At 47.9% G+C, this 17,500-nt stretch overlaps 3 protein-coding genes across 3 annotated transcripts in view; 1 reads left to right on the forward strand and 2 right to left on the reverse strand.

Annotated features, from left to right (window-relative positions):
- The window catches only part of LOC126578481 (uncharacterized), a 9,140-nt gene extending 6,953 nt beyond the window's left edge, over nt 1-2,187 (reverse strand). Inside the window, exon 1 of the mRNA XM_050241077.1 lies at nt 1,958-2,187. The gene's annotated coding sequence lies outside the window, so the exon portion shown is untranslated. The remainder of the gene's footprint in view (nt 1-1,957) is intronic.
- Nucleotides 2,188-5,848: 3,661 nt separating this feature from the next.
- Nucleotides 5,849-9,500, reverse strand: LOC126575550 (uncharacterized). Its single transcript, XM_050236294.1, has 3 exons — nt 8,870-9,500; nt 8,517-8,695; nt 5,849-7,568 (listed from the first exon to the last, which is right to left on the reverse strand). Exons 1-3 carry the CDS (start codon nt 8,985-8,987, stop codon nt 7,272-7,274), a joined length of 594 nt encoding a protein of 197 aa, XP_050092251.1. The 5' UTR covers nt 8,988-9,500; the 3' UTR covers nt 5,849-7,271.
- A 3,495-nt stretch (nt 9,501-12,995) lies between these two features.
- Nucleotides 12,996-17,500, forward strand: part of LOC126575046 (cholinesterase) — a 9,240-nt gene continuing 4,735 nt past the window's right edge. Inside the window, exon 1 of the mRNA XM_050235539.1 lies at nt 12,996-13,371. Coding sequence (XP_050091496.1) covers nt 13,005-13,371 — 367 coding nt within the window. The 5' untranslated portion in view covers nt 12,996-13,004. The remainder of the gene's footprint in view (nt 13,372-17,500) is intronic.

Consider the following 17,500-nt stretch of genomic DNA (forward strand, 5'->3'; position numbering starts at 1 on the left):
TTTTCACTTTTCCACCACCGAAATGGTGGAGTGCAACAAAGGAGCAAATCTGTTTCTTCTCACTCTGGTGTTGCCCGTTGGTGGCATGTACGGTGAACCAGAAACACAATGGAACCCCTTTGCGACCCTTCACGGTACGCTGGTGCCCTTCCGGTTTGCCGATTGAGAAGAAAGACATTTTCGGTAAAGAAAGTAATCGGTGAGAGAGTACGGGAGACTGAAACATGACGCCATAAGGCCATTCGGACAAGAAAAGAAACCCGTTTTGCGAAAGACAAACGCGCAAGAAACGCTTGCTTAAAAGTCACGTGGGTGGGCTGGTAGAAGGAGGAGCAGAAGGAGGAGGATCACTTTTACTTTCGCACGAGATTTATCTGAAGACATTAATGCTGCAGGAACTGGCGTACGAACATTGCTTCCAGGAATCGTGCAAAAGCGAGTCGAGTGTTGTCCTCAAGTGTGCCAACGGATGGATCGCGCTTCCTCAGCCGACGCGATCATCATTCCAAAGTTCCATTTAAGGAAGGTGACCCACCTTCCCCCAAGGCACACCTCTCGGACGGGAGGTGTTGTCGTCGTGATCGCGGTCGTTGTCGTCGCTCGAAATGAGGTCGCGACCACCGTCTGACGATCGGTGTCCGTATGTGTCACGCCTTGTCCCCTTGAAAGGTTGCATAATGCGATCCTTCTACACCTCGCCCCCCCGCGGCGCTCGCATCAAGTCGCATTAGCGCCACCACCAAATGCGAAACTTGGTTTTGGATCGTCATCACCACGCCAACGCATCCCTTCTCCAGCCAGATCGCAAAAGATTACCGGGGCAGCTCGTGTTAGGTGGAACGCGCCGGAAACGTGGGGACGAAAAGTGAAATTAAAGTTACATATTTGCCTATCCCACCCACCGACCCACCGTCCACTATCTTCCGAGATGTGGGTGTAGGTTCACGCGAGAAACACAATTACGGAACGTCGCACCGTTTACGGTGCGAGTAACTTTCAGTCTCGACCGACCGATCTGGCGATCGGTTACGTGAAAGATGAAGTGTGTGGTGAATATGGCCGGGACCGGGTGAAAGAACTCCCAGTGGCCCCCTTTTTTTTTGGGGGAGAAGGAAGTCGAATCCAATCGGACATTGTTGTTGATCGCGCGCGCCGGATATTTGCATACAATGATCTCACCCTTAATCATTTCCGCGGGCAACTAAAACTCCTGCTCGCTTCCAAGTCGAGTCCAAGAGTCTGGAAGGAGAGAGACTTTCAAACGGAGGCTTTCCCCCACGGGTTTATGGCGATGATATTTATGGGGCGCCAGGTTTATTTTCTTCTTTCTTTTAATTTCACTTCACACGACCACAGTCGACTGCGGTGGCGCAGCAACTTATGCAACGTGAAGTGTGAGAGAGTAGTTGGAGGCAACGACAATGACTTCATGTCTTCAAAGAGACTTCCATTTAGCTAAAGGCTTTGGAAGACGCTAATCGTCGTTACTCTGTCTTAAATTCTTGTTTTAATGGATAGTTTTTCAAAGACAAATGAGAATGACCACTCTCGTTCATCAATGATGCTGATGATTAAAGCTACAACATCAATCAAATCGATCTAGAATGCCTTGGATCGAACAAAGAAGTTCGGTTGAATGCATCACGTGAGGTGCGAGATTCTTTAAAGTTCAAAGAACTCTCCTCACCATTAAAAAAGGGCCAAAGAGAACAGTTATCCAGCTTTCCCTTTTCCCCTCTCCCGAGAGGCGAGTTGCGTGAAGTCGAAGCCATCGGTATGTTAAGCCTTTCCCTTTCATCTTCCATCCAGTTCAATGGCACTGGAGAGCAATGCGAGCGAGGTGCAGCTAAGCTTCCCTAATCTGCTTGGTTCTGGTACCGTTATTTCACGGCGCATGATCACGATGATCATGATGATGATGATAGACGAGATGCTGTCGCATTTTTTTGTCACTAACCTTATGCTGTTAGGGAGTTTCCTCGGTAAACAACTGAACACTGCAAACCGAAACACCGTCAACAACACAATTTGCAATTGTAACACCTAGCACTCGACTCGCTCACGTTTTGTCGTTGATCTTTCGTTTTCTTTCGTCTTGTGTCCTGTGGATTTCGTTTCGTTTGCTTTCACTGCGACGATTACGACGTCGACGACCGGAGCAAAAAACCACCCAACACTTCACTCTGGGTCGACTGCACTGCTCGAACTGACTGCCCTAGCCGGCTGGTGGATTGTTTTATAGAACCCCACCCGCTCCGAAAATACAAGAAACAGAAACCGACCTTCCCACACCCCGCCCGTAGTTTGGTTGCTTCGGAGGGGCCTCGGTTTGTTTACCTTTTGCTTGGCTTCGTCTGCTGTTGCTGTTGCTGCTGCTGCTGCTGCACCACTCCCTCCCTTCCAAAATCCCACGTTTCGCGTGTTACCTCGCGAGATGATCGTACTCACACCGTCACCGGTCTTCGCGTCACCGGTTACGGATCTACGGTGGAGTCACCGGTGGTTACAGTGGCAGCAGCGGCAGATCCGTCTGCAATGCGAGCGATGCAGTGGTTACTACGAAAAGCTTCCGAAAAATAAGTAATAAAAAACAGTTTAAAAAACCGTCTAGTAGCTGCATCATGAGCACGCAGCATGCAATGCACACGGGACACCGTGGTACTAGCTAGAGCGAAACTCGAGAGAGAGAGAGAGAGAGAAACAAATTTTCTTACAAACCGGCGATCCGGGTAAGTTGGTCGCCAGGCCTTTCTGCCCATTTTGCAGCCCAGAAAGAGTACTTTCTCTTTCATTTACCACCATCGGCCAAGATGACGCGCGCATCGTGCAGAGCAACACTTCCTGACTCGGTCTCCCCGTTTTGGGGTGGCCGAAAGAGCAGCCACGACGCAAGGCAGTTTTTTTTGTGTTTCTGGAAGGAAACGGTTTATTGACATCGATTGTAACGGTAACAGCGTGTAGGTCGGCGTGCCGATGATGACCGGTTCCGGTCAACTTGCTGCTCCGCTCAAGAGGGGGCGTTCTGTGTTTTCTTTGTCTCTTCTTCTTCTTCATCTTCTTCAACTTATGTTTTTCTCAATCTATACACGCAAAGGCGAACGAAATCATACATTCAATCCGTGGTGACCACATGAACCAACGTATGCGCAAGGATTACATGAACACCGCCCCCCCCAGGACAGTCCCCCCGAGGGGTGGAATCGGATGAATCATCGGCATTTCGACGATCGAGGAGGCAATCTGGGCCGCGATGTACGGTGATGTCAAGCTGCCGTCGAATGGACAAGTTAGAGAGGGGTTCGTAGCTTGCGCCGTCGCGGCATCGAAGTCTTTCGTGTCTTGGATCGCTCTGTTGAGGGTTTTTGGCGCGCGCGTTCCGTTTTTTCGGCAATTTTAGCGCTGGAACTGACCTACGGAGCTAGGAACTTTCGGTTTGTGAGTTTGTTAAATGCTAAAAATGCATAAAAATCTTAATTTCGTTTCCATTATTGACCAAAGGGATTATCGCTATCGTTTAATCGCGCCCGCGATGGCATTAATTGTGATGCTTGTTTGTGTCTGTATTTATTTAATGTCTTGCCATTGGATACTCCAGAATTAACGGTACTTTTTAATCTTCCTGACCAATGATGTGCTTTTAATTGCTTCTTCTGCGTTCGAGGGTTCGTCTCTTGTTGATCGCTCGGGGATTTGTGCTCCAAAACAAACCGAAGGACAAACCAGACTAAAAAGCATAATGATGAAAAGGGGAAAAGGTTCTTCCAAGCGGTTCGAAAAGCTCATCAAACCTGGCCCCCGGAGCCTTGACTCCCGGATCTCTTGTTTGCTTGCTGGCGCCCCTGGGGTCTTCAGCTCCGGTGGCCAATGTAAACCAATTTATCCCGTACCGTGGCGAGCCGTCGAGCGTCGGTTACGCTACGAGAATATGCGAGGGACAATCACGAAAGCACTGTGACCGCAGGCGCCCCAAGACGCTCAAGGAGAAGGATACGTGTATGTGGCGTCGGATTATGCAACAAACGACGACGACGACGCTGACGACGTCCAGACAGCGCAACCACGTTCAAGGGAGGGCAAAAGAAAGGGTTTCGTTTGTCGGCGGTACCCTCATCCTCGTGGTGTGGCTCCGTTCTCCACCTTCCACCACCGACTGACCGTGACACGACGACACGGAGGTTCAAGCTGGGCTATTACGGACGCGCTCCGCCTTACAGACGTCATAGGGATTGCAAAATGAACATTTTAATGCTACCCCAATGACGTCGTTGATGCAAAAAAGAAACATAACCACCAGTCCGTGGCCAATCACCAGCTAAACCGGACCTAAAGCCGAAGGAAACGAGGGCACAAATCGAGCGTGCCACAGCCATCGCCAACGCACACACAGCACAGCTGTTGCAGCGCTTTCGGTGGTGTGCTCCTTCGTGTGTGCCTCTTGGGCGCATTGCAACCACCACCCCACTCGCAGCACGCCAGCAGAAGCCGGGTTTTCCCTCGATTCTTCAATCTTTGCAAGCGTGCAGCAAGTGGGTAGCGATGTTTGGCAGAGCGGATTTTGGATTGCGATCGAGAAGGCTTGCGAGTGGCTTGTTGTTGTAGTTTGGGGTTTTCCAACGATCAACGAACTGCCCCCCCCTTTGCCAGATTGCATAACACGGATCTACACACGGTTTCATTCATAAATACCCGGCTAAGCCAGCCGGTGGTTGTGGTTTCTTTCTTGGAAGACGAAAGCGAAACCGAAAAATGGTGATGAATCACCAGCAAGCGGCGGTTGGTTGGCCACCCCAAGAAAGAGGAATCGTATTCCGCATTCGGGTACGAACGCCATTGGGGCCGTACCCCCAAGGCTGAGCGCCACCCGTGTGTAGCGGTTCTACCTCCGGCTCTCTGGTTGGCCTCTGGTGAGAAATTCTGTTTGCTGCTGCCGCTTGGGAATTCCCGACAATTATTTCAATCCGAAACCACAGTCACAGCAGTCTAGTTGGTGTGTTGTGTGCTTACTGACGACCGTGATGGCCTCAATTGAACCGCAGTTACTGTTGGTCGCGGGCACGTCTCGCCGGCGATACGCTGATGGTCACGCATAACTCATCCAGGCATTGTTCGCGCGATCGCGGGTGAATCGATCACACCTTCCCGCCTTCGGTCGCGTAAGTCGGTAAGCGAATGGCCTTCCAAGTGCACGCTGTGGTGCCGTCGTGTATGCTCTGTTGATGTAATGTGCCATTGCAGTTTGCTTTTATGATTGGGAGTTTAATAATTCCGTCATGCACAGGCACACAGTTGGACTAATTTTGATGTCACCAAATCGAGTGCTGAAGGTCACTCCCGATTAGGGCGAGAGGAAGCGGCAATGGGGGTGGATTGTAGTCAATTGTTAGATGCTTGTAGGTAGTGTATTTATTGAGTTAAGTGAGCATTCACTAGTTTTGATAAATACTTTTTATCAATTTTTTCCTGGATTTTGAAATTAAATCTAGGCAACCTCTGGTTTGGTATTCTTCATTAAAATATGTCAACATTCTACGTTGCTTTGATTTATTCACTTTCTGCAATAAACTTTGAAACATCGACTGGTTTATGTTGGAGATCTTGATGAAAAGCAGCATGTCCTTAAAAATTGTAAAAGAAAGTGCTTAGTATAAAGGGAACGTAACAATGATTCTATTGTGATGATAGTAACAAAAAAATATTGATGCATTTCTTTCATATTTTGCGTCATAGAAAATATGTGTCTTTTAATTGATAAAAAATATGAAAAAGGCTCCAGCAACGAATAACACAAATGGATCGTTCTTAGTACTAGTATCGTTAAAATTTTATTGCGTCAAATGTATGGGTATGTTATTGGAAAAATATGCTTACATTAGACATAAGTATCCGAAAAAACGTACCGAAAACGAACGGAAAATTCCTTCAGCGCCCCTGACGTGCTCACTTCTGGCTTTTATCGAACAAGCGAACCATGCTGCTGCTGCTGTTCCTCCGGTTGCTAGATCCAAGTCTTCTCTTTCATTTTCACCTTCTGGCGTTGTACATGTGGCTCCCTTCCGGTTTCGCTAGTGCGGTTATGCTCTAGCGTGCTACGTTCTAGTTCTATTCATTTGGCTCGTCCGTCAAGATGGACTGTGGTGGCACATACAACTTCGAACCAACCGGCACGACTGTGTTGGTTCTTCGTTCTTGGTTCAAGGGAGATGCTACGGTTGCTTGGCAAATTAATTTCGCTCATTAAAATGTCGCCCACTCATTGGGGACGTACGTTGGCACAGTATTGATGCAGAAGTTGATCACGCATCCCGTACGTGATCGTGCTGGTACGCGACAAAGAGTGTCTATGGGTCCTTGGTTGCTTAGATCGGTGAAGGAATGAGGGGTGTGTGTTTGGCCTAGTGTCAGAACAGGTTTTGCAGTTTTCTCTGCTTCTGCTCTCTCTCTCTCTCTCTCTCTGCACTGCTGCGTGGTTGTATTAAAACTTTGATAATTTTAGAATATGTAATATTCATCGATTCACGCTACAACATTTCGCTATTTGTAAGACCAAAAAAACGAACAAATCCTATAAACCTGCGCCTTCAATTCACGTTTCCAACGGTTTCGTGCCGACTAATTCAATCCTATGTCCTAGTTTCTTTTGTTGGCTAGAGCCGGGGTTGTGTTTTTTGGGTGTACGCGAAGGAATCGTACGTGTGTTGTTGGGGATGTTAGAATGAAATTTTCCAAAGTTTCTTTTTAAATGACTTTCGAACCCTATTTTGTGTTTTATTTTTTTCCTTACACGCTACTTCGAATTTCACCGGGAACAATGGGTCCTCGATTCATTTGTTTTTTGTCTTTCAAATTCTATCTAAATCGTAACGACGTGACGCCTACTTTGGGGGCTATCGCGGAATAATGGGAAACGCGCGTTTTGGAACACGAATAATGTGGTTGTTGTGCTGGATGATCGTGAGAACGTCCACCATCATGGGTCGATCGATTGCGATTTACCTAAATTTAGCTTGAGGATAGTGCGTGCAGAGGAGATACGTTCCGATTTCGTCTTCACCTTCGCGTCTTTTGCTCGTTTAGAATTGAACTCTTCTCGTACATTTCTCGACCCCCCCAAAAAAAAAAGGAAAGGGGATTGGAGGCCCGGTCTGCGGGTCCCTTACTTGCTTGCCTCTGATTTCGGGGAGAGAGTGGGCAAGGAGATATCTGATACGATGACCGAAGGGGGAGAGCTAGTTGGACCAGTTGGTTTAGAAATTGGAATATTCGGCTTACAGCTAGAGCATCGGTCCCGGTGCTAGAATCGGTTTCCCTACGCTAAACATCACTAGCAACGAGAACGCCATCAGGGCTGCCGTGCGTGTCCGGAAGTCTGCGATCAGGCTCACCGATCGAGCACGGCCCGTGTTGCAGAATGACTTCTCGCAGCAGCTGGTACACGCGTACAGTTTCGTCCGTTCGCCGATGATTATGCAACCGGCTTCGCACGTGTTGATGCAGCGCCGCTCCAGTGACCACAGTTTCGGTGTGGAGGTCGAGTTTTCCGTGCTGGTCGTGTAGGAGAACTGTTTGACCTGTAAATGCATCACAGGGAGAGGGAAATAAAGCGAAAAAGTATATTAGTTAGTTCCTGCAGTAGCTGCACCTACTCCAATTAGAACGTGGCGTTATAGACTGGCAAAATATCGATTCAATCTTAATTAACATCATCACCATCATCATCATCATCATCATCGCTCATATAACCTTCCATTATCCTTATTAAGCTGACAGGAATTGTGACTGGGTCGACTGTTGACGTCACAGCGCGCAAAACCCAAAACAAGGCCACCGGGACGGGGAGTAGCAGTGGACAGCAGTGCATGGTCTCCAAAACTGCGTCCACTCACAGCTAAATGCCTTGCCGGGGGGGCACTTTAGCACCAGGAAGGGCTTATCGATTCATCATCATAATGCTTCGATCAAGACCATTGCGATGGGGAAGTGAGGTGCGAAATGAAGCGAAAGGACAACCAGATGCAACCCAAAACGACAGTTCCGGTGGACTGTTCGGCAAACACACGTGCCACAGTAAATAAGCTCACACACTCTCCTATCGCTTCCTTTGCTGCTTACTTCCGCCTCGGGTTTCACGCCTCCGGGACACTGTGTTTACTGGCGCGAACTGAATGTACGGTGCTTTGTCGATTTGTCTTTGTTACTTTGCATCCCACCTCCTCTCTCCCATGATTTTCATGGCCGACACGCATTTCTATGTCACGAGCATTATACGGTGCCATCCGCGCACATTGTCCCACATTTCCACGATGGATGGATCCAACAGAGATTGGGGAGGAGGAGGAGGTAGAACAAGAAGAGAAAGTATGTGTTTGTATGTGTGAGTGAGAGAGAGAAGGAGAAAGTGAAGAAGATATGCCTTGTCGCATATGTTTCATCTCGGATTGTCACTCGCGGGCACAACCTGAGCATAAGAAGAACGGGAAAAACGGAAGGGAGGTCAAATGGTTCTAGCTAGCGCTTACCATGCAGATGTACTCGTCGGGGCTACACTTTTTAGCGTAGGTCATATTGTTGCCAGAGGACAGCTCGATGCACGTTTCGCCATCGTCGGTAGCATTGCACGAGTAGCACCACAGATCATTAATCTTCTCCGTCGCAGCTGATGTCTTATGTACAGTGTTTGTTAGGTATTGCGATCGGCCTGCACCGCGTGGCATAAAGAGGAACAAGGGAAATGGCAATGGCATTCGTTAGTCCGGTCAAAGCTGGAAAGCCTCTCTGTCTCTCTCTCCGATGACCGATTGTGCAACAGGATCGAACGGGGTCGAAGTTGTTTTTTTTCGGTGGGTTCAGTTTTTCCTCACCGTACACTTACCCAGCTCAAGCAACCCCATGAAGACAATCGCTATTATAATTGACATTTTGGCCTCATTCTGTAGTGAGTGTATTTCGGCAAGCAAACCGACTGCCGTATCACGAAGTACTGCCCACATGCACGCAAGTACAGCAAGGTGGCCTCTAGAGCAGCGATGCGCGTTTATCACCGTACCAGGGCTTCGTGTGTGCGTCAATCCGTGCGTTGCTTGTTGCGTGCGAAGCCAAAGGACACTTTTTTCGATGGTCAGATGGTAGAACAATACCGTGCACGTCACCAAAGACAGTGCAGAAATGGCAAAACAATCAAAGTAGTAGCAGCAGCAGCCGTCTTTGTGTGCAGCAGCTCACTTGAGCTGGGCTGGTTCACTTGGATGCTGCTGTTCAGCCTACTAAGGAGGCCTGGAGAGGGAATCCTACTAGGATGGCAATTCCAGACGTTCACTAGATCAATTCCAACTATTGGGCACTTGAATCGAAGATTCTGTTTTGCCTCTTTTTTCCCACTCTACAGCTTAATGGAAGCTAATTTAATGGACAGCACAGCGTTTGTTGTACGGACGCACACTACCGATGCTGCTGCTTCTGCTGCTGGTGACTGATGCGAAAATTCGTCCTATCCTTCGCACACCTCCCCCTACACTCGCTCAGAGCGAGTACACAATGAACAATAGAATTTTGACACGCGGAGTGCAGAGGATTTTGACGGCCCGAGTGAACCACAGGACCCCCCACAAGATGCTAGTGGCGAGGATGTTCATCTAGTTCGCCGCAGGATACTCCTGTCAGTGGTTGGTAGAGGGCGAAACTTTGGCGAGGACATGCGCAGCACCGAGCAAATCGTTTGAATTTCTACCGTTGAAAAGATCCTTTATCAGTTGGAATGATTTTGTTTTAACTTTATTTTTGGTGAAAAGTAATTCTTTATGGTAGAGGTGCTTCATTTGATGAAAACCACAGCTACAAGGCGTTAAAAGGGAGATTTGATTTCAAACTATTAGGGTGTTGAATCACTTTTTTTTGTTTAAACAAAAGAAACCTATTTATTTTCAATCCCAAAACAGCAATTGCATTAATTAAAATAATGTCCACAACTCCCTTTTTTTTCGTTGACCCGAACGCTACTTGTCCTTAACGTCCGCTTCTAAATCTTTGTAATCGTTTTTCACATTTTTTGTGTCGTGACATATTCAACATAAACTGCCCAACCAACAAACGATACCATTAATCAACCGTTTCCTTCAAAAGAAAGGAAGTTTAACTCTACTTCTGTTTAACATTTCAGAATATAATTCCACTCTTTGGTATTCAACTTGGTATTCTTCGCATCATTCCTTACAATCATACTACGGTTTCACTATTGAATTTCAAATGACGTAATCAGAAACAAACCTAACTACTTAACAGTAGTAATATGGACGTAATGGGCTTCCCAAAGTAATGATGAGCAAAAACAAGATTAATTAATTAGCTTAATTAAATTGCTGAAGCATCATTGTAATACATCAATAATTACGGGATTACGGGCCTGTATGTTTTACCTTAATTATGCTGTCGCTGAAAAAAAAACACTAATTAAAATGGAATTACTATCAAAACAAATATCAAACAAATTACACGCATGACCTCATTTTTTGCGATAATCCTTCGCCGTGTAAGTTGAGCATTAAATGTCAGTCAACATCATCATCGCATCGTTTCTCAAGGTCTGGCGACATGCAAAAACCCGGTTGTCGTGCCCGGTTGTCAAAAAAAGGCTTTCAAGCAAATTGACCAACCCAAACAGACATGATATATCAGGTGTACAGGCATTCCGGTGTGGCATTGGGGAGTGTGAACTCCTAGAATTAATGAATTCATCAAAAAGAATAACATTTCATCACGAATCACGAATGTGATCGCTGGTGGTCACTATGTGTAGACGAAGATGGTCTGTTTTTTTCCCCGGTTCTCTCCATTTCCTTTGGGCAGCTTTCAAATCCCATTCTTTCGCTCCGTACCGGTGTTTGGTTTGGGTGCTGACCAACGGCTTCACAATTAGAACAATGACCTCACACGCGGGTCTCGCACACACCAACATGGGTGTGTAGAAAGTGACCGTTGGTCTCCACCTTCTGTCCGAGCAACCGGTCATGTCGTTAGCGTGAGCGTCTCCGAGAACTGTGGACCCTTGGGGTGGCAGGTCCCTAGCAACTTCATCAACCGCTTCCCTTGCTCGCCTACTGTTGCTGATGCCGGGCGTTTGAAGGGGGGAGGGGAGGGAGAGTTAATGTTGTGGAAACAAAGAGCCAAAAGCAAGGTGTGCCAATGTAAACCATCACCATGGGACACATGCATTCGTGCCATTTTTAATACATTAAGCGTCGCTCCCTTCGTCCCACTAGCGACGAAGAAGGAGAGCGAATGTAACATACAATTATTATCCTTCCACACACGACTGGCTTAGGTGGCGGTTTCGAAGACGAACTCCAAAATGCCGGTACACCTACACACGTCAAGAAAGGCCAAAGCAAGCCTTAAGTTACACCGAGCCACAGAGAGAGAGAGAGAGAGAGAGAGAGAGAGAGAGAGAGAGAGAGAGAGAGAGCGAGCGAGAACTCCGCGTGCAGGTCATTAGACGAGGGTACTCCTTGGAGCAACTCCTTGTGGCCTCATTTTCGATCGGGATCCGATACGAAGGCAGCAGAGCAGCGGGCCAGACGTTCCTTTGTGGTGACTTTCTTTGTTTTACAGCCCTCGAAGCCTTTTGATTTGCATGTCGCCCACCACGACTACACTCAAACAAACAGCACTAGGACCCCTTTAGCATGCTTAGCATCGAACGTGGTTCGTGGGTGCGAAGAGGAAGAGGTGGAAGAGTAAAAGTAAGCAAAAGGAACTCCAAGGAACGGAAGGTACCAATACTAAACTCCTGGAGAAGTCGTTTGTACCACGTGAACCACGTACAGTACGCTGCAAACGGTTTGCAAGGAGTTAACTTTGAGTTTCTTTAGTTCGTTGCCGGAATTGAAGTCTTTTGTATAATCCGGCAAGGCTCTAGTGTGAGACCAAGGTTTACTTGATTATTCCATTTTTAAATACATAAAATACAATTTTAAAATATAAAACAACATCCAAGAAGGCCTTGCTTAATTGAATTGACGTTTACACAGTGCACAAATTTAAATCCCGATCCCCGGTATGAAGGAAACGTTCAATTCTCCCTCGAAATGCTGCCCCATTCACCAATCCATCTTCGTAGTGTCCAAACATACAAACAGTTTACCTACACAACCAATGAAGGTCCCTGCCAGAACCTGGCTAGAACTGAGATTGTGTTTGCCCTGGGTGGAGGGTGACTTCAGTTAAGGGGAGGTTTTTTGGGGGGATTTTTTGCACCCCAAATACACCCCACACAACACTAGGTCCTCCCCTCGGGGGTACCAGGATCGCGTGCAGAGAATTCGAAGTCAGTCAGAACCACTCTCTCGCTCACTGTACTCGACCATTCGAACACGACCCTCGGGGTGCAACCATTCAATCGTGGGCCACCGACGAGAAAGGACCTCCTACCGGAAGTGCTCGTCCGCATTTGGGATTCCGCCAGCCAGCCAGCCAGTGCGGTGTGGTACGGTCGTTACAAAACCCCGGGATGGTTGTGTGCGTGCGTGCGTGCGACGTGATAAAAATCTGAGAGGTTTCCGTGATTTATTCTTAGAATTGTGCGAATTGTGTACCTACGATTTCTCGTTGTATGTCGTTCGCCTTGCCCCTTGAGCTGAGATTCTTGCGCCAATCAAGTGTGGCACGCCGCGCACCACACGCGGCACTTCGTTGTTGTTTGGTGTTTGTGCTGGCTGTTTACTGGCTGGTTGCCAATCGCGTGGGGAGTGATTCGATCCCCTGCGAATGCTGCTCCACATTCCTCCACAACGGGCGCACCGTGACCGAGGTGTTCTAGTGGTGTTCTAGTTCTTTAAACTACTTGCTGTGCTGTGCTGTGCTGAGCTGGGGCCACGACCACAACGACGACGACAACTAGCAACTAGAATCGGGCTTGGCCGACACGTGAAAGTGAAATCAAAAGCATGATGATGATGGAGAGAACGAGGTTCGAGGTGAGCAGCCGGTGCATGGTGGTGCTGGTTGCGCTGGTGATGCTCCGGTGCCAAGGTGCCGCAGGTCGTGACCCACCGACGGTGACGATCCCGGACCAGGGCACGGTGATGGGCATGTACATGAAGATGTTCCGGACGCAGCGAGTCGTGGCGTACCTTGGGCTACCGTACGCCCAGGCACCGGTCGGCGAAAAGCGCTTCACGCCACCGGTCGTCGATAATCTGCCGAGCTGGGAGGGTGTGAAGAATGCCACGAGCCCAGCACCGCATTGTTGGCATATGCCACGGGATACGCACCGGCGCCATAACCAGCTGTTCATGGAGCTCATCCAGATGAACGACGATGCAGGCACGGAGCGGCAGTACGACGAGGATTGTCTCTTTCTCAACATCTACATACCGGACAGTAAGTAGCGAGGCGAGTGAGCGAGGAGTGTTTGATTGATATCTCGTCTTTGAGATCGACTTTAGATACAGAGCCACTCAGAATTCCAACGAACCACTTGAAAGGGAGTTCAAAGAACCTTTGCTGACACTCAGAAGAGGTCAAAACGGACCGTAGAATGACCTGCAGCTTGCTACCATTGCCAAGGCAGTTTGCTCAATCCGAGAGAGCCCCAGGGTGGATAGAAAGTCGTGGTGTGGTCAGCTTTCCTTGTACCGTTGCTTGACCAACGCGTCGCGAGCCTTCACCTCTGTCACGACGACGACGACCAACCGTAAATACGGCGCGTGGAAGGAAGAATCATAAATCCTCTACGGCTACCAACGCGGTGTTTGTGTCCCGTGGCCTTAAGTTCGAGTCAAATTTTCATTTTATGGCCATTGACTTCTCCATTCACGGCTTGAGTCTAGCAGGAACCTGCTTTAGAGACGGCTGAAAAAGACGAAGGAATATGTTTATTGTTGGCGTTCGGCGTGGAAATAAACAATCCCCTGGCCATATGTGTGTACTAGCGCTTTAGTGTGGTTCGCTTTTGGGCCCTTTTGCATCGCTAGCCGTGTCCGGGTGAACCGGAAAGGGAAACCGTAACCGCGAACAGTCTGTGGGCACCCTGGGCCGAGTGTTTTCACTTCCCGCACGACAAAGCGCACGTTATTCGAACGGAGAAAAATGCATTTCGTGTGCTGTGCGGGTTTTTGGGTTGGAATAATTTAGAAATATGCAAACACCGCTTAGCTAGCACGTGGTGGCACTAGCGAGGTGACAGATTTATGGAATAGCTGCGTCTGTGCTTCAACGGAATGCCCGGAAAGTGACACCGTTCCTAGCGGGGCTGAAGGAATGTGAACATTTCCACAATTACCCCTCCATTCATCACGGAAAGTTCGTTTTTTTTTGTTTGCGCGAATACCATGCGCCTCCATTTTGCGCTCGCGATCGCGATCGCTTATCGCAGTGTCCCGGGTGGCGGTGTATATTTCACAAAGTTGAGCCAACGCTATCTCTATGCTAGCATACGGTGCCATACTTGGCATACTTTCCTCTCCGCCGTTATCTAAGCATTCCAATCAGCACAACTCGCCGTCAACTCCGTACCGTCCTCGATCGTGCAGTTCCTTAAACTGTTTCCGGTCTGGGACGCTCCCGTTTACCGGGTACCGCGGGGATTCAAGTGTAGCAGTTATCTCACCCTTCTCCCCTTCATCGTAAAAGAAACAAATCAGCATAATGCTAATTACTGGCTCGTGGCCACGGTGCGAGCTTGCCAAGTGCGTTGTTGGTGACCAAATGTGTTGGTGATGCGGTGTATCGCGGGACTGACGAACCCGATGATAGCGATCTGCTAGGCGTGGCTTCGCTTCTGCTGCTGCTTTCACCTACCTGATGGACGCTTCATTCGGTGGATGGTGGATGAAAACGGTGGTTCTTAATTTCAAGCGCCACGAACACTATCAACTGCGATTACTGCTCATTTGATGGATGGGTAGTTCATCATTAAAACTGTTACGGTGACGGTGATCCATTTCTCCTGGCCAGGAAAGTCAGCAAGCGGATAGTGGTCAGCACATTAGATGATGATCGCATACCTTAGGACTATTTTAACGCAAAATAACAGGTTGTAGTGGAGCGCATAACGAAGCGTCATTAGTGAATTCCTGGTGCGATCATAACGTGTTGGCTGAGTCACTGACAGGATGTTTTTCAGCATTTAGTTTTTTAGAGTCATTGAACCACGGACAGTTTGGATAAAGAATATGACTTCATGGATCAAATTAAATCTTTTTTTCCAGTTATTAACAAGTCATTTGGACGTGATTTACTTCGTAAAACAATTTATAAGTGTTTTATTTTTACTTTCGCAAAGTAATTCAAATATTTGCCAATAATTAGATGTAAATTTTAGCATGGCAAAGAAACTAAAATCCTTATTAAAGATAGTGTTTACGTTGCGTGTTTAGAGTTGAATTGCTTCTAAAAAAAGTCTCCGAAAATTCTGCAATCCAATTAAAGTGATGAAACCATCCTTTATTAAATCGCAATCAGCGCAAGTGTCGAGCGAATGTAACCGTCTTCGCTTCGCGCGAAGCAAAATATTGAATTCTGGTCTGGATTTGGATTCGCCGCGAACACAGAGCGAAAAAGTGGAAACACCACGGGCAGTCATCCCTATGGATATCCGATTTTAACCTACATTTCGAAGTATCGGAAGCCAAACTTCTTTTTCTTCCTTCACCTTTCCTGCGCTATTCTGTTCAACTGTCCAAACTGTCTAACCGACGACCCACCACCGCCTGCTACCCACCACTGAAATAAAAGTAGGCTGCGCTGCTGCTGGTGGTGCTGTGTGAGTATTTTGGTTGTAGTATTTTGCGCTTTGGAATGCATTTCTCCCGTCGAGAGGGCGCGTCTGGTTCGAACGGGGTGCTGCTGGTGTTGCTGGTAGTAGTAGTAGTTCCGGTTGCCAGGGCCACGGATTCGCGCGCAATCGATTCGATGCATGAAGGATGGTTTGTTGTTCTTTCTGCGTGTTCTCGGGGCGTTGTTTCTTTCGATTTCGAATCACACGACCACGTGAGTTTTGTCAGTGAACCGTAGCGTTCACTAGCCTTCGATTTACATAAGCGCGGCGACCTTATATTAAAAATCCTCTGGTTAAATGATGAAACACGTGTTGTTGAGCTTATGCTCTCGAATCACTTTGTTTCGTGACGGTTTTAAGAATTATTCTCGTTTTGCATGGAAATTCATTTGTGCAAATCGATCAACATTACCTCGATTCCTCGATTGGGATCGCAAAGCACACAAAAATAGGAAATTGATTGTATTAACATTTGGCCATACGATCTTCATTAGCCAACGGAAACTGAAATTAACACGAAGGTACCACGAAGGCGTTGACATTGAATTGGTGACCCAACGCAGTGAACAGTGTTGGGCACACAATCTCATCAGCCAATTCCAACATCAATCAGACCTGGTTTCACACTCAGCTCCGTTGTTGTTCTTTTAGCGTCTTTACATAACGCATCGGCCGACCCTGAACTCGACCGTTGTGGCCAGAAGCTATTAACCGTACCAGACGACCCGCTGGTTGCGCAACCGTCACTTGCGAAGGAAGGAAAACTCTCCGGAATCTTAAATCAGCTCCCAGTGCCTAGGAAAATTAAGTCACAAAAGAAAAGCCAGATTAATCGGGTGGAGGCGATGATGGTATTCGGAGAAAAAAAAAACTAGGTGCGACACCTTCCCCGGTCGATGTCATGGACGGACGATCATAAAAATGGTAATAAGATCGACTGATTTACGGCACGAACCCCCATTACACCGGGGATTACCGGCGCCCGATGGTGGATCTTAAAATACCAAGAATGAGCGTCTGGTGAGGGAATCTGTTCCGAGAAATAATTTAAGGGAAATTTTATAGAAAACAGAGTGCCACCGGTCTGCATCGTGCACGCCCCAGAGCCACGGTTGAAGGTCACTGTAATTGGTGCACTAAAACTTTGGTTCTTTCCCAGGGCCAAATCCCTGGGGGTGAAGTTCACGGGAACTAGCCTATTCTCGGATAGAGCGCTACTGTTCAACCTCCAAAAACCTTCAACTCGCACGCACCGCACCGTTAACCCTTTTTGGTGAACCGGTAATTGATTCTTTATCGGTTTTACGTTTCTACCATCAGGACCGCCAACGGAATCGGAAAACGCTCTAAGCGGATGCGAAGGATAACAAACCGGGTGTGGACGGGCGCAGAAAGTTCCAATAATTGAGCCGCTAAGTGGCCAACTGCCTCCTACACTCCTACACTGCCAGAGCTGCGGTGTGCGTGCGAGAGTTCTATCGAGCCCCCGGTGGGGGGCTCTTGCATGCCCGGGTAGGGGCCTTTGTAATTGATTGTAATCGGCTGCGGTTTGGCGAAAGTTTAAATTTTCTTCGCAGTTTCCGGCGTGGAGCGGATGTTTAGGGAAGATAATTGTTTGTGCGTGAACGGGTAACTTTGGCTTTCGGTGTAGTCCTGGTGGGCAAATGGCAGAGTGGGAGAGGGCAAGGTTTGATTTGAGGTTTTAATTTAATTTTTAACTTTTCACTGTCT

This window comes from Anopheles aquasalis, chromosome 3 (assembly GCF_943734665.1).
Source record: "Anopheles aquasalis chromosome 3, idAnoAquaMG_Q_19, whole genome shotgun sequence".
Taxonomy (NCBI): domain Eukaryota; kingdom Metazoa; phylum Arthropoda; class Insecta; order Diptera; family Culicidae; genus Anopheles; species Anopheles aquasalis.